The sequence below is a fragment of the Panthera uncia genome, chromosome X (genome assembly GCF_023721935.1).
Source record: "Panthera uncia isolate 11264 chromosome X, Puncia_PCG_1.0, whole genome shotgun sequence".
Taxonomy (NCBI): domain Eukaryota; kingdom Metazoa; phylum Chordata; class Mammalia; order Carnivora; family Felidae; genus Panthera; species Panthera uncia.
Window position 1 is genome coordinate 15,298,724 of NC_064817.1, and position 26,225 is coordinate 15,324,948.

General features: G+C 35.6%; 1 protein-coding gene across 5 annotated transcripts in view; it reads right to left on the reverse strand.

Moving 5' to 3' along the window:
• Positions 1-26,225, reverse strand: part of RPS6KA3 (ribosomal protein S6 kinase A3) — a 117,302-nt gene that overhangs the window by 27,011 nt on the left and 64,066 nt on the right. For 4 of the 5 annotated variants that reach the window (XM_049643573.1, XM_049643569.1, XM_049643571.1 and 1 more), the window contains 7 exons: positions 24,417-24,498; positions 15,181-15,261; positions 14,311-14,390; positions 13,603-13,709; positions 9,275-9,312; positions 8,924-9,066; positions 8,675-8,745 (listed from right to left, as the gene is read on the reverse strand). In XM_049643573.1, coding sequence (XP_049499530.1) covers positions 8,675-8,745; positions 8,924-9,066; positions 9,275-9,312; positions 13,603-13,709; positions 14,311-14,390; positions 15,181-15,261; positions 24,417-24,498 — 602 coding nt within the window. The remainder of the gene's footprint in view (positions 1-8,674; positions 8,746-8,923; positions 9,067-9,274; positions 9,313-13,602; positions 13,710-14,310; positions 14,391-15,180; positions 15,262-24,416; positions 24,499-26,225) is intronic. The other variant, XM_049643568.1, reaches the window with a different exon arrangement.

Genomic DNA, 26,225 nt, shown 5'->3' on the forward strand with positions numbered 1-26,225 from the left:
GTTGCATGTATGAATAAATCATTCCTTTTAGTTGCTGAGTAGTATTCCATGGCATGGATGGACCACAGTTCATTCATCCGTTTACCTGTTGAAGGGCACCTGGACTGTATCTAGTTTTGGATTACTACAAACAAAGATGCTAAGAACTTTTGTATATAGGCTTTTGTGTGAACACTTAATAGAATTTTAGTCCATAATCTTCTAATAAACTTTTCCATTTTTTCTGATTTTTGCAAAAAGCACTACTGTGAGAGTAAAATGATCTGAGTCTTAGTTCCTGCCCTGTTACTAAGAACTTTGTGACCTTGTGAAAAGACAATCCCTTTGGGTCTGTTACCACTCCTTCATAAGCAAAGGGTTGACCGTTACATCAATGGCTCTCAAACTGTAGCCTTGGAATTTTTTTTCAAAAGGAATTTAAGAAATCCACTATTTTAAAAATTTTTTACTTTTAATATTCATTTATTTTTGAGAGAGAGAGAGAGAAAGAGACAGAGCATCAGCAGGGGAAGGTCACAGAGAGGGAGACAAAGAACCTGAAGCAGGCTCCAGGTTCTGAGCTGTCAGCACAGAGCCTGATGTGGGGCTCGAAACCACAAGACATGAGATCATGACCTGAGCCGAAGTTGGACACTTAACTGACTGAGCCACTCAGGCACCCCAAAAACCCACTATTCAAAACTGCTAAAAGAAATGTACTTCATATGCCTATTTTTTCCTCCCATTCCCTTTAATAGTCCCACAAGGAAGAGGAGCTGGTGGGAAAGGGGTCTGTGGAACACCTAAGAGTCTGTGGCACATAGTCTGAAAACCACCAGCCTGAATGAGCTTGAGGGTCAGTTTCAGCTCTAATATATAATTTTATTCTTTTTCCTAACCTACAAATTAAGGTAACTACTGATCCCATAAGTATGAAAATAATAACAGAGCTGGGGAAATGGCTAGCGGAGAAATTTCTACTTCAGAAATAGATCCATTTATTATTCAGTGAGTTGTTATTGTGCTACTATGTGCCAGATATTGCCCAGTGCTGAGGAAATAGAGATAAAGATAGGCCCCCACAGTCAGCAAGGAAGACGGAGACAGATAACCCTAGTACATTAAGAGAAAACTTCAGAAGGACATATGGAAAGACTGCTAAGGGAACAGCAGGGGATATCTAATTTAACATGAGAGACTATCAAAGATCTTAAATGCAGTTTAAAAGTTGAGAATTTATTCATTTGGCAAGTGTCCCCCTAACATTTTACTAAATAACATTAATCTTTCTAGAGCTCAGCAACAACATTTAAAAATATTTCATGATCTAATGAATTTGTGGAATACTATCTATTTTACTCCCTGTTGGAGACACAGAATAAAATACATTGTATATAAAAGGCTGAAAAATCTAAAGTAAGGAAATCATTATTTTTCTAAGCATTTGTTTCCAGTATGTCTTTTTCAGAGAATACCTATTCACATCTTGTAGGATTAGGGCTCTACCAAACAAATCCGGAAAATACTGCCATATTAGGTAATAGGTAGATAGCAGAGGTTTCTTTCTTTTAATTAAAAAAATTTTTTTAAAGTTTATTTATTTCTGAGAGAGAGAGAGAGAGAGAGAGAGAGAGAGTGAGCAAGTGAGCATGAGCTGGGGAGGGGCAGAGAGAGAGGGAGACACCAGAATCCGAAGCAGGATCCAGGCTCTGAGCTCTGAGCACAGAGCCTGACATGGGGCTCGAACTTGTGAACTGTGAGATCATGACCTGAGCCAAAGTCGGACACCCAACCGAATGAGTCACCCAGGCGCCCCGTAGAGGTTTTTTTTTTTTTTTTTTTTCTCTCTCTTTGAGAGAGATAGAGGGAACATGAGCCAGGGAGAGGAGCAGAGAGAAAGGGAGAGAAAGAATCCCAGGTAGGCTCTGCACTGGCAGCACAGAGCCTGATACAGGGCTTGAACCCAAGAACCATGAGATCACGACCTGAGCTGAGACCAAGAGCAGGACACTTAACCAACTGAGCCACCCAGGTGCCCTTAGCAGAGGTCTTTAAACAGTGCACTAACGTGACCAAATTTATTTCCAAGAAGGTAACTGCAAAGGTAGTAGTATAGAGTGATCTGGAGTAGAAAGCAGTGGTAGGTTGTAGGCATTCTATTTAGGAGCTTGACCCAAAGTGTAGGTAAGAGACCTCCATGGTCTGAGAACTGTAAGCAGTGCAATGCAAAGGAAAAGCTGGGACAGAAATATTTCTGAGAGCAAATTTGATGAATACCTGCATGTACAAGAGAAGGGAAGAAATCAAGAATGATTCCAAGTTTCTGGCTCGGGGAGTGAAAACACAACAAGAAGAAAAGAACAGCAAACAGATAAATTTAGTCATGTGTTTTCATGTTTTGGGAGAGCCATGCAGGTGAGGACATGCAAATACAGGTCTGATGTCTGGTTAAGAAAGAATAATTTGAGAGTAATTAAAATGCTGAGAGTAGTTACAGAAAAGACTGAGGTCAGCCAGGAAAATGAGCACAGAAGGGAAGAAAAGCCTATCAAAGATGAAACCCTAGGAAACAAGAACATTTAAGCAGTGGTCAGAAAAAGAACAATTTGGGCATTAAAAATAATGAATGCAATTATTTGTAATTGCTGAATCACCCTGATTATTAAATCCCAGGGGTTCATTATAGTAAAATAAGAAAAAGTCAAAGCTAACATAAAAGTCAACTCACTGGACACCATCCCCACTGGAGGTAACCAGGGCTCTGATAACTGGAAATAATTAAGAAAACAATCAAACACTTATTCTGCCTTTCTTGTTTGAGCCTTATTTCAAGGTATTTCAACAGCCCTAGTTGATGAGAGAAAGTTCACGGTTTTGGAAAATATCAGCTAATAAATGAAGAAGGAATAAAAGTAATAGAAAAGCACAATTTTGGAATCCCTACTAAAATTGTTATTTCAAGTAATGATTACCAACGTTTGAAACCACTAGATGAAAGCCTGCCAGGGAACGTTGCATAGAGGGATCAGGTGTAATCATGGGAACTCATCACTTAAAGTTGGGCAACCAGGTGTTATAACCCTTCTGATGTGATGCAACAGAATGCAGCATGAGCTATGAAATAATCTTGCCAAAAAAAAGTTTAACCAGAAATGGAATAAAGGAACAAGTTCAACAATATTATAGGGAGAATAAAACAATTTCAGTACTCCTAGGAAAAAACTAATTGTTGTGTAACCATGTTAACAAGAGAGCCACAAAAACTGACTTTAAATTCATTCAATTGAGCAAAATCAACGTGCCCAGGTAAACATAGATTTTTTTTTTTTTTTTTTTTTTGCAAATCAACCAATCAGTAACTGCTCTCCATCTGTGAAAATCAGACAAAAAAGAAGGGACTCCAACAACCACACCTGAGTGCAAACTGATCAACAGTCCCACCCAAGTAACCACTCTTACAGATGATGTCGACCCATTTATGGCCCTGAAAGTCTGCCAGTTCTTGAGCTCCACCCTTCCCCCAAATCCTCTGTAACAACAGTGGTCTGTGCTGCTTAGGCACTCTATCAGATCAGCATCACTCTTCCTTACTAGAGTAAGCAACAGTATCAGCTTTATGCTTTTTGTTTCATACACTGAGAGGTTGTCTTTTGACAAGATAAATACAGAAAGTGGAATTCTATAAAACTGTATTGGTTTCTTCTACAAGTAAACGGTAGGGGGAAAAAACAAGGGTAGACTGTTCTAGAAGAACGGAAGCTTAAGAAATACAACCAAATGAAATGTTCAGATGTGATTTGGGGCTGTAAAGACAAAGTTCTGGAGAAAATCTGAAAAATCAGGTTATGAATTGGTATTAGTGGATACCTTACCAATGTTTTGTTAGGTGTGGTTATGAATGAAAGAAAACATCCTCACTTTTTAGCAATGCACACTTAAGTGGGTGACAAACGATATGTCTGGAATGCTTAAAATATTTCAGTGAAGAAGAAAAAGAAAAAAGCAATAGATGAAGCAAATGTGGCAAAATCTGATGACTGTTGAATGTAGGTGCCTGGTATTTGTGTGTTCACTGTATTAATTCTATTTTTGCAAATTACATTAGATAGTTTTCATAATTAAGCAGAGAAAAGCAGGCAGAGAGGAATGGTCAAGCAAGAGATCAAAAGAGGAACTGTTAAGGAAGTAGGAGAAGCAGGTGAGAAGAGGAAAACCTAAATGGGGAGAAAGGTGCCAACTGTCAAATTCTCCTCAGAGAGACTTTTTTTTTTAAATATGAAATTTATTGTCATATTGGTTTCCATACAACACCCAGTGCTCATCCCAACAGGTGCCCTCCTCAATGCTCATCACCCACTTTCCCCTCCCTCCAACCCCCCATCAATCCTCAGTTTATTCTGTTTTTAAGAGTCTCTTATGGTTTGGCTCCCTCCCTCTCTAACCTTTTTTTTTTCTTCCCCTCCCCCATGGTCTTCTGTTAAGTTTCTCAGGATCCACATTCAGAGAGACTTTTCTTAAGTGCCTCACCTAAATTGGCTCCTGCCCCTGCCCCTTCCCTCACACTTAAGGAATATTCTGGTTTATTATCCCTATTGCTATTACTTTCTGAAATATATTAATTCCTTGTCTCCCCAACTAGAATGCAAACTCTGTGAGACCAGAGATCTCCTCAGTCTTGTTAACACTGCATCCTAAGTATATGTAGCAAGACCTCAATCATCTGTTGAATGAATTGTGTGAACAAATGGTACAGAGAGTTGCCTTTCTAACAATCTGCCACTGATTTAAGCAACCAGATCACTGGTGACCATAACAAGAGGAGTTGCAATAGAATGGTGGAAATGAACGACAAACAGGCTGTGGAATAAAAGCAGCCAAAAAATGGTAACAGAAAGCACAGACTACTCTTTACAGAGGCTCTGTGTTGAAAGGATGCAGGAAGATGGTGCAAAAACATGAAAGGAAGGCCAGGTCAAGAAAAGGGTTGATTTTTCCCAACACTAGAGTCAGCTGAAAGGAAGGGGCCGAAATAGATGGAGTGATGAAGGTTTAGTGAACATTCATTTATATAGCAAACATTTTTTTTACCTTTTTTATTGTGAAAAATAACATAAAGTGTAAAACAAACAAACAAACCCTGAACAACCCCAACACCAAAGTATACAGTTCAATGATCTACCACAAAGTGAATAGTCAACTGGCCAAAAAATAGAACATTGCCAGAACTTCTCATCCAATGTAACCACTTTTCTTATTTTGCCTTCCCTGTTGCCATCTGAATACAGACCTTAAAAAACTGGTTTGTCTGCTTTTAAAACTTTATATACAGAATCATATAGTATTTATTTTTTGGTGTCTGAACCCTCCTTGCTCAAAATTCTTGCACAATTTACCCAAGTTGTTGCATATAACTATGATTTGTTCATTTTCTGCACCCCTGGACCAAAGGCCTCAGCCTGTTTTGGTATGGCTTTTGAGCTAAGAATGGTTTTTACATTTTTAAAAAATGTTTATTTATTTTTGAGAGAGACAGACACAGTGCGAGCAGGGGAGGGGCAGAGAGAGAGGGAGACACAGAATCCGAAGCAGGCTCCGGGCTCTGAACTATCAGCACAGAGCCTGATGTGGGGCTCAAACTCACGAAGTGTGAGATCATGACCTAAGCCGAAACTGGATGCTTAATCAACTGAGCCACCCAGGTACCCCTTTACATTTTTAAAGTGTTGGAAACAAACAACAAACAGTGAGAATATATGACACTGTGTGTGGCCTGTAAAGCTAAAACATTTACAGAGAGTTTAACAACCCCTGCTGTATTCCATTGTATGAATATGTCATAATTTATCAATCCATTCTACTGCTAATGTCCAGTTCCCACTTTTTAGCTATTACAAATAATGCTGCTATGAACATCTTTGTACTACTTTCTTGATGTGCAAGTACCTTGATGCATGTAAAATGAGTGCACCCTAAGGATTGGGATTATTGGATGAGGGTATATATACATTTGGCTTTAGAAAATAATGCCAAAAACTGCTTTCCAAAGTGGTTATAGGAGTATTTATATTCCTTCCAGCTATGGATCAAAGTTGCCACAGCTCCACATCCTGTCAGCACTTTATATTGTCAGTCTTTTTACTGTTCGTCATTCGGGTGGGTGTGCAGGTGTAGCTCGTTGTGGTTGTGATTTGCATTTTCTGATTAATGATGGTGAGCAACTTTTTATAAGTTTATTGGCCAGTGAATATCCTCTCTTGAAGTCCTTATATCTCCTACCCATGTTTCTACTGGGCTATCTTTTTCTTATTGATTAACTGGAGTTCTTCATATATTCTGGATACAAGCTCTCTGTTGGTTATGTGTCTCAAATGTCTTCTACTCTCTAGATGGAATCAATGTGAAGTTATCAGTTTTAATGTAATAATAATTTATCAATTTTTTCTTTTATGGCTAGGGGTTTTTGGGTCCGAAGACTATTTTTCCAACCCAAAAATCATGAAGATACCCTCCTATACTCTCTTCTAGAATCCTTTTTGCCTTTTTACACATATATGTAAAATATATGTATATTTGTGGCTCACTTTGGCAGCACATATACTAAAATAAATGTATATTTGTAATACTCTTGGAAAGGATTTTTGTGTGTGGTGTGAGATAGGGATTTTGTTTTTATCTTTTTCTATATGAATACCAATTTTTCTTGCATAATTTATTTAAAAAGGCTGTTCTTGGAGCACCTGGGTGGCTCAGTCAGTTAAGCATCTGACTTCAGCTCAGGTCATGATCTCGCAGTTCATGAGTTTGAGCCCCACATTGGGCTCTGTGCTGACAGCTCAGAGCCTGAAGCCTGCTTTAGATTCTGTGTCTCCCTCTCTCTCTCTCTGCCACCCTCCCCCCACCCCCCACCACTCACACTCTGTCTCTCTCTCAAAAATAAATAAAAACATTAAAAAAAATAAAAAGGCTGTTCTTTTCCTATAATTTCCAATGGTCATAAATCGTGTCTATATATGTATAGGTCTGTCATCTGACTCTCATTTTATTGTGCAAGTCTATTTTTTATACTTCTTTCAGTGACATATTGTCCTAATTACATTTATAGTAAAATTGGATATGTGGTAAAGCAATTCTTCTTATCTTGATCTCTTTAGGAGTGTTTCAGCTTTTCTTGGTCCTTTGTATTATGTGTTATCATATTAGAATCAGTTTACCAAATTTCACACAAACTTCTTAAAATTTAAATTTGATTTTCACTGAGGCTATAGTTATGCTGTTCAATATGGTAGCCACTAGCAGCAACAAACAGCCACTTGAAATATGTCAGCCCAAATACCTAGATAAAGTCCAAACAGGACTTGAAATATGGTCAGCCCAAATTCTAAGTGTAAAATGCACACTGGAGAAAATAAAATGTACACTGAATTTCAAATAAGTATGAAAAAAATAATGTATTGCATTAATCATGTTTTTGTAGTTTTTTTGTTTATTTATTTTTGAGAGAGAGAGACAGGGTGAGCAGGGGAGGGGCAGAGAGAAAGGGAGACACAGAATCTGAAGCAGGTTCAAGGCTCTGAGCTGTCAGCATAGATCCCCACACAGGGCTCAAACCCACAAACCGTGGGATCATGACCTGAGCTGAATGCAGAAGCTCAACTGACTGAGTCACCCTGGTGCCCCCTATCATTTTTTTTTAATGTTAATTACATGTTGAAATGATAATATCTCGGACACATTGGTTAAATAAAATATATTACAATTAATTTTACCTTTTTTTTTTTACTTTTTCAATGTTGCCACTAAAAAATTTATAATTATGTATGTAGCTCACATTACATTTCTATTGGATGATGCTGATCTATACAAACCCACATCTTTACAACACTAGGTCTGTCATAATGTGAATACAGTACAACTTTCCAAGTTATTTTGGTCTTTAAAATTTTCTTTAAAATACAATCTTCCAGTTTTCTGCATAGAGTTCTTGCATAACTTTTGCTAGATTTATCTAGGTATTTGAGATTTTTAAAATACCATTGTAAATACTATCTTTTTAAAAAAATTTATTTTCTGTTGCTAGTATACAGACTTGAAATAGATCTTATTTACTGACCTTTTATCCAACAACTTTGCTAAACTGTTATTAATTCCAAGAATGTATATGAAGATTTGGATTTTCTATGGACACAATCATGTTGCCTAAATAATGACAATTTTATCTTTTCTTTTTAAATCTTAAACCTTACTTCTTTTACTTGCCTTACTGTAGTTGCTAGTACCTCCAGGACAATGTGAATGGAAGTGGAATAATGGATGTCCTTGTCATATTCAAAATCTCAAAGGTAAAGCTTCCAATATTTTACCGTTAACATGAGGATTATATGAGTACTCGTTTGGAGGGTGTAACCCAGAGACCCGGGCCCCTGGAGTTTCTGCTTGGGGCAAGGATCTTGTCTCTGGCTATATTTGGTGGGGGGCATAAATAAAGGCCACAGGCTCCAAACATGTATGTGGCAAAAAAAATAAAAAGGTAAGTTGAGTACTCTAAATCTATGGGGCTTGTTCATATTTCAAACGTCGTATCGATGAATTTCTTAGGTATTTCTTATAGTATAGCCAACACTCTAAAATTTCATTTTTTAGTTTGAAGCATTTATTTTTAAATCTCACCAAAACATATCCACTAAGGAGTACTTACTTAAGAATCATAGTCATTGTTTCTTTTCGATCTTTTCCTTGGAAAGGTAGTGTACCAGTGAGCATTTCAAACTACAAAAAGGCAATATCATTAAAGGTATTAGTCAATAAGTATAAAATCTCAAGGCCAGAAAGTAAAAAAGCATCATCGTAATTACAACCAAATCTTGTAAAATTGCTATGTAATAAAACAAATGATTTATAGTTCTACTATATTTATTACTGACCTCAAAAACACCCCAAACCTTACCATTAACACACCAAAAGACCACCAGTCTGCACTCTGAGTATGACCTCGACGATTAACTACTTCTGGAGCCATATATTCCACAGTTCCACAAAAAGAGTATGCCTTCTTTTCATGGTCAATAGACTCTTTACTTAGGCCAAAATCTGCCAAAATAAATATTGAATTCATAAATATCCTACAATAACTTCCCCACTTAAAGTTTAAACTCTGAGTACGAATATTTACCTTAACTATTACAAAATTCTAATCCAACTTTTCAAACAACGTGCTACTCAATATTTGTACCATGATCTACTTAAAAGAAATTATATAAAGTAGAGGAGAATATTTTAATAAAATTAGGATTTTTACCTGTTAACTTGATGTGACCTTCTTCATCAAGAAGTATGCTGAAACAAAGTCAGAAAATCTTTTCAAACCACTAGATAGAGATTTATGGAAGCTAGAATGGAAAGTACTGTGTTAAGCACTAGATTACTATATTATTCTAAAATATTTAGACTGTGAATAAAGCAAAGATAAAAAAGGAGAAATAGTTTTTAGATGCACATATGTAACAAATCCCAAAGGCAAAGTCTTATATATGTGTATTAAGGACACTTAAAAACTATTAGAAAAAGAATCAAAACCTATATATATTCTTTCCAATTTCTAGTTGCTTTCCTTTTTTTTTTAATGTTTATTTTTGAGAGAGAGGGAGAGAGTGAGAGAGACTGAGTGCAAGCAGGGGAGGGGCAGAGAGAGAGGGAGACACAGAATCTGAAGCAGACTCCAGGCTCCAAGCTGTTACCACAGAGCCTGACATGGGGCTCGAACTCACGAACTGTGGGATCACAACCTGAGCAGAAGTTGGACACTTAACTGACTGAGCCACCCAGGTGCCCTTCTAGTTGCTCTTTCTAATGCCATTCTTCAGAAGTAGCCTAATGCTTGCACAATAGACAGAAAATCCACATATTTGAGTCAACTGCATTAAAGGTGTAATTTTCTTGGTCATATTTTAGGCATCTGACTCAATCATTCTTTCCTAGCTTTTCCATCCAATCCTCTTCTTTTTTTTAAATTAAATTTTATTTTTTAAAGTTTATTTATTTTGAGAGAGAGAAAAAAAGTACGAGTAGGAGGAGGGTCAGAGAGAGAATCCTAAGAAAACTCTGCAGCACAGAGCCCAATGTGTAGCTTGAAACCACAAACCGTGATATCATGACCTGAGCTGAAGTCAGACACTTAACGACTGAGCCACCCAGGTGTCCCCATCCAATCCTCTTCTTAATACACCTTCCTTACACTCCTGGTTTTTCACTGACCTATCCCTTCACTGTATACAGTCTCCAGTGTTTTCTCTCTTTCTCAGAAAACTGTGAGCTCCTAGAGGGTTTTACCTTATTCATCTTGTAGCGCAGTGCCTGGTAGAGCAGAGACAAATAAGAAATGTATGTTGAATGCATGGGGCCAGTCTACAATGGGTCAATAAGGCATGCCGAATAGTTTGGGCTTCTTCTCAAGTGCACTAACATAAAAGGTTTATATGCGTGGAGGGTAAGGATAATCAGATCTTCATTTTTATAAAACAATTTGGAGGGGAAAATAAAGGGTATTTGGTGATCTCTTAGATATGGACCATGATAAAGGGCATATAGAGAAGACATTCAGGTTTCTGGCTTTAACAGATACTTGAGTGGAGAGTAACATCATTAATTAAGGAGCTATAAGAAGGGGTAAGTACTAAGCTGTAAGCCAATAATTCTATTTCTGGATAGGTATTTTAGCATACTGACTTGAAAGGCCAAGTAATAAACTGTTTCACTTATATTCAAAGCTATTCCATAACATAGGCATTTCATTACTTTTAATTCTAACTAAAAATATGTGAAAGCCAAATTTTGCTGTAATATAATTTTACTGTGTCAAAAAACTACTAACCCTCCTATGTCATTAATTCAACTATGATTATAATAAACTTTACAACTGAGGATAATTCATTAGGGACATATTTTTCATGTCTCTTTCATAAGGGATTTAATATGAAAAAAATAAAAATCTTGATTATTCTTGATTACAAAGCAGACCAACCATTTAAAGAATATAAAGGGAATTATTAGGTATGGTGGAAACCATCCTTCCTTCTGTCCAATAAATACATAAAAGACAGTTGTAAAAACAAAACAAACTTCAAATCATTCTTAGTAATTTTGAGAAAAAAAGAAAACATGGCTAAAAGAACATTACTTATGCCTTCTATAGCAAATTCATTCTCTTAAGATAACCATGCCCACCCTTTATCTTTGAAAGAAAAATAAAGTTATATTACTTTTAATAGGGAAAGTTCCCTTTCAACTACTAATAATCATTTTTAGCCATATTTATTATAATAGAGTTTTGGTTTAAATAGAATCTGGAAAATCCTTTACAGTGCATAAAACAGTCTAAAAACTGAAATGTCTTCCAAGTTCTATATGATGGTATATATTTGGATTATTTAACAACTAAATGTTATTTCAATTAAAAGCGTCATCTAGACATCTATGTGAAAGATCTCACTTCTTACATACATTTGCTCTTATTCAACCCTTAAGAAGGGCTGATGTTCTATACATAATTTTATTACCAATGCTACTGCAATGGTCTACAGTAAATACATTCAATTAAAGGACATAAAACAAGGGGCACCTGGGTAGCTCAGTTAGTTAAGCATCTGACTTCAGGTCAAGTCATGATCTCACAGTTCGTGGGTTCAAGCCCGGTGTCAGGCTCTGTACTGATAGCTCAGAGCCTGGAGCCTGCTTCAAATTCTGTGTCTCCCTCTCTCTCTCTCTCTCTCTGCCCCTCCCCTGCTCTCACGCTGTCTCTGTCTCAAAAATAAGTAAAAAAATAAAAAATTAAAATTAAAATTAAAAATTAAAAAAAAATTAAAAAAGTATATAAAACACTAACACATATTTTTATTACAAATGTTTAATCATGTTTATAGTAATTTTTTTTCTTCTAAGGACTATATGCTTGAATATTTATTCTCACCAGAAATTATATTTTATGTAATGATAGTTAGAAATGGGTAAAATAATGTGAAAAGCTCAGTAATTATCTGGGGAGTAACAATGGAACCAATATGAAACTTATCCAAAACCAAAATATATGAAAAACAAAGGTAAAATGTGAAAGTGTAACAGTTTCTAAATGATCATGTAATAGGATTCCAAAGGAGCATTTCCTCTGTTTCCTGTTGTAATATATAATTTAAACATTGTATGTAATGTTTTAATGTAAGTAGTATCTAAATTCTTGATAAAGATGATGGTTGTACAATTCTGAATATACTAAAAACCACTGAACCATACATTTTAAATGGATGTCTTGTAAGTGAATTAAATCTCCTAAAAAATAAAGACTCTTATTTATATCTTTAAAAAGGAATAAAAACTTTTTTTGCTCAAAGTAGTAGATAGTAAACACCAGCTAATTAAAACACAGAAGTGTGTGCAATTTAATATCAGCTTCTTGATAGCTGCTACTACAAAAACAATGGGAAATTTGCTCAACTCACACTTAAAATTTGAAATTATGTGGAAAAGGAATAAATGGTATTTGGAGGGAAGCATTAGCTCTATGCCATGCTTCATACCAAAAAATTTCCAGATGCAGTTAAAAGTAAAAAAAGAAACCATAAAATTAGAAGTATCAGATTATGGGATTGGAAAAAGCTTTATAAGAATAAAAGTCATGGAAGAGATCACAAAAGATTGATCTGAGGAAAAAAAATACTTGTGTAGGTAAAAATACAAAGTTAAAATTAAAAAACAAACTAGAAAAATCTATTTGCAATATATGTCAAATGGTTAAATTCTTAATTTGTAAAGCTCTCTTACAAATCAAAAGGAAAAAAAAACAATACTCCAAAAGATAAATGAACAAAGGCCATGAACAGAATAGTCACACAAAAATACAAACTGCCAGGGACACCTGGGTGGTTTAGTCGGTTAAGCATCCGACTCTTGGTTTTGGCTCAGGTCATGATCTCACAGTTTGTGAGTTCTGGCCCCATGTTGGGCTCTGTGCTGACAGCATGGAGCCTGCTTGGGACTTCTCTCTCCCTCTCTCTCTGCCTCTACCTGGCTTGCTGTCTCTTGCTCTCTCTCAATAAACAAACAAACAAACATAAAAAAATACAAATTGCCAACAAACATATGAACATGGATTTCAACTTCATTAGAAATAAAAAATGCAAATGAAAGCAAGATAACAATAACAGAGATTATGACTGACAGATTTTTAAAAGTATGAGAATATATAGTGTTAGCAGAAATGTGAAGCACAGGCGTTCTAGCACAATTCTTGTGGTAGTTCTATGAAGTAATTTTATTTTATTTTATTTTTTTTTTATTTTTTTTTTTTAATTTTTTTTTCAACATTTATTTATTTTTGGGACAGAGAGAGACAGAGCATGAACGGGGGAGGGGCAGAGAGAGAGGGAGACACAGAATCGGAAACAGGCTCCAGGCTCTGAGCCATCAGCCCAGAGCCTGACGCGGGGCTCGAACTCACGGAGTGCGAGATCGTGACCTGGCTGAAGTCGGACGCCCAACCGACTGCGCCACCCAGGCGCCCCAGTAATTTTATTTTTTATTCCCTCCTAAATAATCACATTACATTGTATTCGACTTAGTAGCATAATTCCTTACTTTTCTGGTTTTAAGTCTCTATAGATTATTCCCAGGCTATGTAGATGGTCTAAAGCAAGTGCAAGTTCGGCCAAGTAGAATTTGACATCTTCTTCTGTGAACATCACCTAAAATAAAATAATAATTTTTCTGTCTTTATTTTCTTTCTGTGTCTGTAGTTTTTATTTAAAATTCCATCCTAGAGTTCAAATATTCAAAAATTATAAATATGCTAGCCACATGTAGTTTTATCCACAATTTACTTATGAAAGGAATTTGCAAAAATTATTGAATCAGTTAACTAATCACTTTCTAAATGCTAAATGTGCACTGTGGGAGAAATAATTTTACATTTTGTTAAGTAACAACTATATTCAGATTGTGACACTACTGCCCCACCACAGTAACATCTTAGAAATGAAAAATGATCTTTAAAATGTATGCTGAATTTTCACTACTAATCATTTAAGGATATCTTGATATATTATTGCTTCTGAAAAACTATAACTGAAAGAAGCAGGACAAAAGACAAAGAATTTATTAATTTAAAGTCCTACTTTCAGAACAACTTCAAAAAGGAGGAAAAGAACTCTTTTTGGCTCTAATTCCTTAATATAAGAATCTTGTGCCACTAGAGAAAATACAATAAACACAATATTGAAATATAACAAAGCTTTAGTTAAAACAGGATGCATATAGATAGATTAAAAATAGAGATTAATTATATACCTCTTTGGATAAGCGTGTAAACAAATCTCCTCCCCTGAGAAAATCCAAAATAAGATACAACTTCCCTTCAGTTTGAAAAGCTGAATGAAGAAATGAAAATTTGTTTAATCTACCAGTTTTTTTTTTGGCTTATATTAGGTCAACTCATTCACAAATGAATATCATTTTTAAGCAAATTAATGATTATATCACAGATCTAAAGAGATTTTTATTTAGAAGATAACCAATGATTTTCCTAGTTTCCATGCGGAAATGTTAAACGTAGTGTTTCTTATTATGGAACCACTAGAACATTTGTTACATTTTCTTCAGGCAATAGTCTCTCAGGAATATAATAGTTTTAAAACATGTGATTAATAAGAAAAATTCCCAACATGGTCACTTTACCATGAAACAACAACAAAAAAACATGTCACTTAAGTGCAGAAAAAATGTGGGTTGGTTAGCTTTAATCACACATAATAAGAATCATCACAACTTTACCCACTGAGAAAAAGCACATATACCTTTGGGGAAAAGAAAGGTGATAAAAGCTTCAGGATGTGACATTAGGGATTTTTTCTTCCTTTTAAGAGAAGTTGGGCTGGGCTAACACATATGGACTACAAAATGCTGATACACTGTTATTAATTATTATAATAAAAAACAATGATTATTACCTATTCCTATGGCTACCACTCAGAAACATAAGTATAAATGCAATAAAAGCTTCTAAAGTTTAAGAAGTAATGGCTTAATTTCCATGACTTTATTTATCTATTAAACACATATAAATCTACACAAGCAAATATATACATTAATACATCTGAATGCACTCAGGGAGTGAGGCATTAGGTGGAGGAATGAGGCTGCAGGTGGTTCACAACTTACCATAATGCAACTTGACAATAAAAGGATGATTAACTTCTACCAAGATATCACGCTCCATTTTTGTCCGAACACGGTCTCGAACTACAAAATATTGCACATATGGCTATACTACAATAGCTTTCAGAGACAATCCTTAAGACAAAATCTCTTTGGGGCCTATTTTAAGTAAAATTTTGCTAAAATGTGAATCTACATTTTTATATATGCCAATAAAGCTATTTATACATACAAATAAAACTATGACTCTTTAAGTTTTAAAATTAATATATTGTTTACTAAATTACACAACCAGAAGAAATTGTTTGTATTTAAAAATCTGTGCTTTTAACTTAAAAAAAATACAGATAACAACATATCAGATGTTGAGTCAGACGTTGGCTTTAAGATCAAATTTACAAACATTTTAATCAAAGTTATGAAAATGGCCAAAAAGGATTAACTTTTGAAAAACAAGGCATCCCAATGAAATACTAAAACATACACACAAAAACGGAATAGGTTTCACTACCCCTACCAACCTTATCAACCAAATAAGCATTCATTAAGCATCTATAAAATGTGGCAGACATGGTGAAGGATGAATGAATATACCGAAAAAGGTCTATTTTTAGTTAAGGAAGAGAAGGAGAGGGAGAAGAAATAATGTAGTGCAGCTGAAAGGGCGAAGGCTTTCTGGAGTTACAAAAAATATCTCAATTTAGATCTGTGTAATACTGAGCAAGTTACCTACTTAAACTGAGTCTCAGTTATCTCTCATGGATAAAACAGGGATAACACCACTGTACCTTTGGGGGCTGTGTGACCATTTGAGATAAGGTTTGTACATCCCAGAGCCTGGTACATAGGAGGTACTAAATTAAATGGTAGCTATCGCACCATGAATACGGTAAAGGGATAAAATGACTTATTACCGGGAATAAGGAGTACAGGAATTCAGAGAAGGGAGAGATGAGTTTTACTTGCATGGGAAAGCTAGAGGGAAGAGGTGGATTTAGGAACTTTTAGAGTGGAACGTAGACGGGTGGGAAGGATCAGGCCTAAAGAAGAAAAGTCCAGGTATGGAGTACCAGTGCAAGTGAGAACATGGAGGCATGCATGAAGAAAAGAAAGCAACCCAATCAGTATGGAAATTGGGGAGGTGAAATTGGGAAGACCCAGATTCTTGATAATTCGGAATGGCACGATAAATTTATGTTTGATCCTGTAGGCAAAGCTCTCTTTTACCAACCAAACATTTCCTGAGTAAATTTTGTGTGTCAGGCACTGGGAGATACAAATACAAATAAAATCATCTTCAAGAAGCTCATAATCTGGTGGGAATGACAGATGAGCAAAAAAAAAAAAAAATTGAATACATTCTGGTAAGTATTCTGTGTTGGCAGCTCAAGGGATTTGAGAGGTGAAAATAATCATTCATGAAAATTTTAATTTTTTTCTGTTGCATAAGAAGGATAAATCATAAATAACTTTTATTTTTCAGGCCAGAATGACTGAATGGTTGTGTCAGATATTAAGCAGAAAGAATGGGAAAGAGAATCTTTTGTGGGGGGAAAGAAGGGACAGAAAGATGAGTTGACTTTTTTTTTTTTTCCAATTTAAAGTGACTGCAGATATTTAAAACACAGAAATAAGACCTCTGGAAAAAATAAACAAAGAAGCTAACACAAAATCCTATGTTTCCCATTCTACCAGTTTTTCACTTCTAACTGGGAGATTTTGGTGCCAGTGACTGGAAATGGGCAAACCAAGTATAGAAACTAATTACTCTTGATACCTATAAAGCTTTGTCTTTTAAATGACTTGTCCAGCTGGTGTATCAAATTCAGTATCAATCTCTTATTTCATTATCCTGTCCTATCACAACAACTCTGGTGTCTTCTATTATTTATGTGAATGAGGTTCATCACCTAGGACTGCTAATAATTCTGCTCCAGTCTAGCCCACATCTGTGTTTTTTCTACTGCTACCCATATGATCTTGGATTCAGTTCCTATTACCTTAAAAGGTAGATTCCAAATTCCTACCTCTTTCAATAATTATACAAACATTACAAATCTTATCATTTAAAACTCACCTCTCTGTTCAGTAAGCAGCAAAAACATCCACCAACATACTTACTGTATATCTCTCTTCTATTATTCTACCACAATGAAAAGAACAATCATTTGGGAGTCAAGAGCTACAGTTTTTAGTGGCTCTGCTAACAAGTAACTGAATTACCTTAGTCAAATCCTTACACTGCTTGGGGACTTCCTGCTTCCTTCTCTATAAAATGAGAGGCTAGAGGGACCCCTGAGTGGCTCAGTTGGGTAAGCATCCAACTCTTGGTTTCGGCTCAGGTCATGATCTCACAGTTCATGAGTTTGAGCCCTGTGTTGGGGTCTGCACTGTCAGTGTGGAGCCTGCTTGGGACTCTCTCTCTCCCCCTCTCTCTCTGCTCCTCCTCTGTTCTCTCTTTCTCTCAAAATAAATAAACTTAAATAAAATAAAATGAAATGCTAGAACAAGATGATTTTCAATTATGATTATCTTGTGAGGTGGTTTCCTTACATGTAACACTGATGAGACCTTGTTTAGTTGAAAATGAGCAGTGAGATATTGTCACTAAAGGATTCCTTCATTTTGTCTGAGGTAGGACTGTTTAATAATTCTAATCTGGTTTCTTTTACTTATGTAAAGACCTATTGACAAATATAAATCGTCCTACAATCAGGAGTTCTGAGGAGGATATACTGCTTTAGAAGAAGGCATGTTTTATATTGGTAAACTCTAAACCCTGAAATAGAATTTGTTAATAATGACTCATGCCGGCAAAGCAACTACATTCCTCTGAAATAATTTTTCTCATATAGTAGTTATTAGGTTTTAAATCCTCCTTGACTTGAACATGAGAGTGAACAAGAAGAAATGGTGTTTATGTTTCCAGGATTATATATTAAGAAACTGTTTAAGCAATGGTTTACAAAACTTTTAGGCCCACAGACTACTGTATTAGGACAGAAGTCCCCACAAACTCAACCTCACACTACTGACTTCTATTTGACTCCACTTATTGAATTAATAGGAACTCTGAAATGGAAACAAAGAGACTTCTGCTTAAATATAGATGTTTTACTTTCTACTTTCTTACAAACCCCCAGTGAAATTACATTAATGGAACAATTATGCATAAACTCGTAAGGACAAAGAACAGGAGAGGAAGCAAGAGCAGAAGATGACTAAGTGGTAACTTATACAGTAGGTAAGAGAAAGCTAAAAGCTAAGACTAAGGGAATGAAGCCAAGGAAAAATAAGCAAATTCTTGCCAAAGAACCCTTTCCAATTGGTTATTTGGTACTTCACTCTTAAATGAGAAAAAGTTAGCAAAGGACCCATAGGCATTTGAGGAAAGGCTCTAAAGATGAAAAACAGCTCTCAAAATAAATAGAAAGAAAAAGGAATATGGTGAAACAGAGACAATGTAAAGAACACAAGAAAACTTAAAAATCACCCTTGTCATTTATATCCACCAAGAGAGCAAAAACCATATGGCACCCATGAAAAAGAAGCTTTAAAAGGGAAAGGGGGAAAGGAACCATTATCTTCAATAAACTACAAAGAAAAAAAGTGTAGAAGAACTCACAGATTAAAAGACTTAAAAGAGATTATCGACCAACTACAAAATACAGATTTTATATAGATCCCGATTCAAATATACTGCAAAAAGAAAATGAATCATAACAATAGGCATAATTGGAAATGTGAATACTGACTGGATATCTGTATATTAGTTTTTTAGGTATAATGTTAGAGTTGTATCATTTCTTTTAAGAGTTTTTATCTTTTAGAGATACATACTAAAATATTTATGGAAAAAATTGTACAATGTCTGGGATGTGCTCCAAAGTATCAAAAGAGGGGGAAGGGGAAGAACACAGATGCAAAAAAAAAAAAAAAAAAAAAAATTGACCGTGAACTGGGAAATGCTGAAGCAGCAAGGAGGGTATATGGGTGTTCTCTATATTCTTTGGTTTCTTTCTTCTTTTAAATTTTTTTAATGTTTATTTATTTTTGAGAGAGAGAGAGAGAGTGTGAGAGAGACAGAAAGAGAGAGAGAATGAGTGGGAGAAAGGCAGAGAGAAGGGGAGAGAGGATCTGAAGCAGGCTGTGTGCTGACAGACCAACACGGGGCTCGAACTCACGAACTGTGAGATCATGACCTGAGTTGAACTCGGATGCTTAACCAACGGAGCCACCCAAGGTGCCCAATTCTTTAGTTTCTTTCTCTAAATGTTTGACACTTTCTTTCTTTTAAAAAAATTTTTTAATGTTTATTTATTTTTGAGAGAGAGAGACAGAGACAGCGAGCGAGTGGGGGAGGAGCAGAGAGAGAGGGAGACACAGAATCTGAAGCAGGCTCCAGGCTCTGAGCTGTAAGCACAGAGGCCGACCTGGGGCTTGAAATCACAAACCGTGAGATCATGACCTGAGCCGAAGTCAGATGCTTAACGGACTGAGCCACCCAGGCGCCCTGACACTTTCTGTAAGAAAAAGTTTTAAAAAATGGAATAGAGAACAAGGAAAATCTAGGAAATTAAAAACGGTGGTAGAGGGGCACTTGGGTTGCTCGGTTGGTTAAGCATCCAACTCTTTATTTCAGCTCAGGCCATGATCTCATGGTTCGTGGAATCGAGCCCCACATCAGGCTCTGCACTGACAGTGTGTAGCCTGCTTGGAATTCTCTCTCTCCCTCTCCCCCATTCCCTCTCTCTCTCTCTCAAACAAACAAACAAAAATGATGGTAGAAACAAAAAGGTCAATAGAAAGGTTGAAAGACAGTTGATAATATTTCCTAGGATATAGGGGGAAAAGGACAAAACTGGAAAACAGGAGGGAAAAACAAAATTAAGAAATGATCCAGGAGGTCCAACATATTCAAAGAGAAGCTGTTACAAAATAGGGAAGTAATGACAAAACACTCTGCCAAAACTGAAGAAATGAGTTTCTAGAATGGAAGAGGCCACCCCATACCTGGTATGATGAATTTTAAAAGTCCACACTAAAGAAATACCACTGTACAAGTTCCAGAACACCAGGGATAAAGTATAGAGTGATTCTAAAGACTTCCAAAGAGGAAAAGCTGCTTATGCACAAAGGACTGAAGTCAGAATTGCAATAAACTTCATAACTGCAACACAGGAAACTGGAAGACAATGGAAACAATGCCTTCAAATATCGGAGGGAAAATTATTTCTCACCTAGAATTTTACAGTCAGCCAAATTATAAATTAAGCGAGGGGCAGAATAAAGACATTTTAAGACATTCAAGGTCACAGAAAAATTAGAATCCATTCACCCTTTCTGAGGTAGCTACTAGAAGATATGTTGCACCCAGACTGGAAAGTAAACTGAGAAAAAGGTAGAAACAGAATTTAGAAAATGAGATCTAATACAGCAAAGATGTGAAGGAAAAGTGACTCCACTATACTATTTGGCTCTGAGGAACAGTATGTACGTACGTATGTACGTACGTACGTATGTATGTATGTATATACTTATGTAAATTTAGTTGTTTATTTTTGGGGGGGGGCGGAGGGACAGAAAGAGAGGGAGAGAGAAGATCCCAAGCAGGCTCCCCGCAGTCAATGCAAAGCCTGACGTGGTGTTCAAACTCCCATGAGATCAAGACCAAAGCAGAAACCAAGAGTCATACACTTAATTGAGTGAACCATGCAGGTACTCCAAGAAGTTTTTATAAACCTGCAATAATGAAAACATTACTGGGAAGACATGAAATGGGGAATTGTGTGTGGGTGATAGTATGAGAGAACTAAATCCTAATCTTCCATGTTACGAAGTCAATAAATTATAATATCACCAAATGAAAACAAAGAATTGCAATAAAGAATACTGAATGTGGAGGTAAATGGCAGAAGCAGCAGTTGAGTAGACAGACGAAAGTCACTGTCTCTGAGGGTCAACAACTGGATGGGAGGGGTTGGTAAAGCTCTGCTATTTTATAAGATTCTATATATAAATTACTTTGATAAAAATAAAAATTGAGTTTAAGAATACATTAAAAATTATCTGACAGTTTACAATTCCAATATTTTCAGATATTTTCACTTTTCTATGGTTTCTTCTATAGCTCATATCCGTATAATTTTACATACTTGTGGTAGCCAAATTTGTTACAATTGTTTACTTTCATATTTTCGTTAAGTTCATTTTGGGGATTATATTTGAAATATTTCCTTTAAGTAATATTCTATTAAATTATATGCTATATTAAAATATTCCTCCATTTTTCAATGTTTGTGTGATTTCTAAATTATCAACATTATAAATTAATGTTGCTGTGAGAACTGTCAAGTACATGAATTCTTTCTTTGAGATTATTTCCTGAGGTTAATTTAGCAGCAATAATGGCTCTTTGTATTTACTGCAAAACCACTTTCCAATTTATGTTGCCATCATATAAAATAACTCATTAAAAAATTTTTTTTTAACATTTATTCATTTTTGAGAGACAGAGAGAAACAGAGGGTGAATGGGAGAGGGGCAGAGAGAGAGGAAGACACAGAATCCGAAGCAGGCTCCAGGCTCTGAGCTGTCAGCACTGAGACCGACCGGGGAGCCCAAACCTACGCACCGTGAGATCACGACCTGAACCGAAGTGAGACACTTAACCGACTGAGCCACCCAGGGAACCCAATATCCAATTTTTTACATGTATTTCTTTATTAGCAAAATGAACATTTTTCCAAAGATTATTTTATCCCCCTGCATAAAACTTATCCTGAAATCCTTTAGGTAGAGGTTGTAATGTTACCTTTTAGGAACTCCTATTAATTGTTACTTTTACATTTATTAGTTGGAATTCTACTATAAGGAAGAGCCTTCCCTTTCTCCATATTACTTAATATATGGATCAATTCATGGATTTTATACTATCACTATCATGAATTGTTGCAATGTTCAAATTGTCCTAGATTTGGCTGTAGGGGTCCTTTACTGATTCTTTATATTATTATTTTGTAATATTTGAAGTGAATAATTTCATGATTTCCTATTTATACTACTTTTCATTTTATGAAAAACTAAAATTTTTGAAGTGTCAATTTATTTGAGATTTGTAATTTGCTCAATATCTCTTCACAAGTTTCTTAGATGTGTTAATTTGTAAAATCCACTTAGACTGTTCAGTTAGATTGTTATATTTTTTATGGCATAGAGTTTAAGAGAAGACTAATTTTTTTCCAGGTTGCTCAGGAATATTTCGAACAAAACTTATGAAATCATTATTTTTCAATGTTCTGTATACCTGGTTTGTCATACAGCACAGCAAGTATTCAATATTTTTATAAATACATTAAAATTTAATATGTAATACTTTTTTTCATTCCAATTCACATTCAATCAGTGTTTACTGAGGGCATAAAATATGCCACTTTCCTTTTTTTATTTTTTATTTTTTTTCCCTTTTTTAAAATATGTAATACCTTTGTGATGTTTTATTCTGATTTGTATGCCTATATTATTCCCCCCAATAACATAGTGAATTATTACTGTTTTAAATAAGCTTTAAACCTGAGAGAGCTTATTCCTTTCCCATTCTTCTTTTTTCAAATATTTTTTGAGGTGTATGCTTTGTTTCAAATGAAATTAAAACAATTTTTTTTAATGTTTATTTACTTTTGAGATAGAGAGAGACAAAGCATGGACGGGGGAGGGTCAGAGAGAGAGGGAGACACAGAATCCGAAGCAGGCTCCAGGCTCTGAGCTGTCAGCACAGCTCGACGCGGGGCTCGAACCCACGGACCGTGAGATCATGACCGTGATATCATGAGCCAAAGTCAGACGCTTAACTGACTGAGCCACCCAGGCGCCCCTCAAATGAAATTTTAAATATTTAAAAGAAAATTCAATTGGAATCTTGAGGATATGGAGCTAACTGGATGGATGGCTAGATGAATACTGGGATTCTTAACAACAGTTGGCCTTCTGTAAAAGGAATTGGGCATTTATTTTCCTTCCTGATATCTTTTAGATTTTTCAGTTTCATAGTTTATGTATGTTATGCACTACACAGATCCTGTTAAACATTTGAAACCTACTTTTGTTGTTTTTGTGAATGAACTCTCTTATGTAAGTTCCACCTATGGAGTTTTTTAAAAATTAATTTTGAGAAAGGGGGAGAATGAATGAGTGGGAAAGGGGCGGAGAGAGAATCCCACGCTGACAGCGTGGAGCCCAACACAGGGCTTGATCTCACAAACTGTGAGATCATGACCTCAGTTGAAATCAAGAGCCGGACACTTAACCAACTGAGCCACCCAGGCGCCCCTCCACCTATGCAGTTTTATAACATGGAATTCCTAAGCATAAAGTTATAGAAGTACTGATATAAAGGAGGGCACTGAGGATAAAATTTAATTTCCTGGTCCTAGCAAGAATCAATTATGTAGTGTTCCAGGAGTAGAGACTGGATAGGAAAGAAAATACATTCAGGAAGGGAGCAAGAGAAAGGAACCAAAGGATGTTTATAGAAAAATGTGGAATTTCTTAGAATAATGATATCCAGAGTGGGTGACTAGCTTGGAAGAATAACATCAGAAATAATAAATGATCATCACAGATATTCCTTTCAGAATATTCTAAAATCTTTAAAATTACATGTAAATTGAAGAAGAAAAAAATGATGTTGGGAATCAATACAAAAACAACTAGAGGTTATGTGGTAAAATAACCAATACTGCTACATAAAAGGAAGATGTAAATATTTTAAAAACTATGTATAATTTCCTCTAAATGACTATTTACCTGTAACAGTCAAATCCTACATTAGATTGTTCAAAATCTGAGGCTTAGTATAAAAATTTACTTGGAGACCAAGATGATAAAGTCCTTAAAATAAACAGTATTTTGCATCCAGTAAATCAGTACGTTTTCAAAACATTAAAATAATGACATTAATTTGAAGATGAATCAAACCCAGTTTGAATCTTCTCAACTTCTACTTGCATAAGCCCAAGACGAATTTACAATACTTCTTTTATAATATGGCAACTCCCATTCTCACTAGCCATGATTCCTAGCCCAGTAGAAAAAATTCACTAAAAGAAAGTCTAAATTTAAAGACAGTAATAGGAACAGATTCAAAATGTAAGTAACTGGCCTAGGAGTCACTGGAGATCTACTGAGACCTTTCAGTCTGTTTACACTACACAAACGTTATAAATAGTCGCAGCACTTACCTTTCAAGGTGGCCTTCTTCAATACTTTCATGGCATAAAGCTGTCTAGCATCAGAGCCTGAGATTTTTTTGACTAAGAAAACCTGTATTTAAATGAGAGAAAGAAAGTTTGACAAAGTATCACAAACGACACCACTGTTAAAAATGAGACCCTTTCTATAATACAGTTTATTATTAGAAAGATTCTAATACACTGTAGAGGCCAATTTCCCTTATGTATCAATTATAAGTACAATGAGTTGTAACAGCTGGCTATAACTTGAGGTGTCAACATAAGTGAACACAGTGTTTTCTTTCTTTTTGTTGTTTGCCAATTCTCGAAAAGTATGTCACATATAAGACACAAATAAAAATTTTTAAGCTATGTCATAATTAGATAAAAGTCTAACTTGTTTAAAGTATAACACAGGTGGTCATTGCTCTGCTTTTAACAAAACAAAAATTCTTCTGATTCCATAAAAATTGTCACACAGGAGTTCCCCTTGACCACAATTTTCTGTTGATACAATTATTCATTGATGATTGGTCTTTGTATGAAAACTACACATAAATTTCTCATTGCTGGGCAGAACAACTTAAAACAGTTACACTGAAGAAGGTTATTCACAAATATTTTTTTAAATTTTGATTATTTATCTTTATTTATTTTTGAGAGAGAGAGAGACAGAGTGTGAGCAGGGGAGGAGCAGAGAGAGAGAGGGAGACACAGAATCTGAAGAGGCTCCAGGCTCTGAGCTGTCAGCACAGAGCCTGATGCCGTGCTCGAACTCATGAAATGTGAGATCATGACCTGAGCCAAAGTCGGCGCTTAACCGACTGAGCCACCCATGCACCCCGTTGACTGTTATTTATTTAATATTCTAGTTTTAAATTCTTTTTTAAAAATAAAATTTATTGTCAAATTGGCTTACATACAACACCCAGTGCTCATCCTAACAAGTGCCCTCCTCAATGCTTATCACCCATTTTCCCTCTTCCCACCCCACCGTCCATCCTCAGTTTGTTCTCTATATTTGTTTCTTGTATTCACAAATATTTAATGTGACTTAAGCCAGAACCCCACCTTTCAAAAATCAAATTATCACATATATCTAAATATGCAAAACACAGTTCCTAGGTATGTTACTGAGCTTCTTGACTTTCCAAATATTTTTAGCTCCTTTCAAAATACAGTGTGAAATTTATGCAAAATGAATAAAGTCTGCTGTAAATAATTCATGGTCGTGCTATATAACATGGCTAATACAAGACTACCTATAAATCTCTTCTATTCATTTTGATCATTAGGCTTGTGATCTTTTTTTAAAAAGTTTTTATTTAAATTCCATTTAAATAAAATGGGCACCTGGGTGGCTCAGTCACTTGAGTGCCTGACACTGGCTCATGTCATGATTTCATGGTTCGTGGGTTCAAGCCCCATGTCAGGCTTTGAGCTGTTAGTGCAGAGCCTGGTTCAGATTCTCTGTCTCCCTCTCTCTCTGCCTCTCCCCCAGTCGCGAGCTCTCTCTCTCTCAAAAAAATTAAATAAACATTAAAAAATTCCAGTTAGTTAACATACAGGGTAATAATAATTTCAGGTGTACCACATAGTGATTGATGATCTTTTTCATGAAATCTTTACACATACTTGCTAAATGGACCTGAATTTCAACTCTTTTTTCTACCTGTTCTTTCCTAGCAGTGTTATTGAGCTGCCACAGATGGGAAAAGAAGCAATTATATTCAACAATTAACTTTAAGGTCAGCTCTCAATTATATGCACTAGCATGCCAGGTTATTAGCGCAAAATTAAAAAAAAATACTACATTCA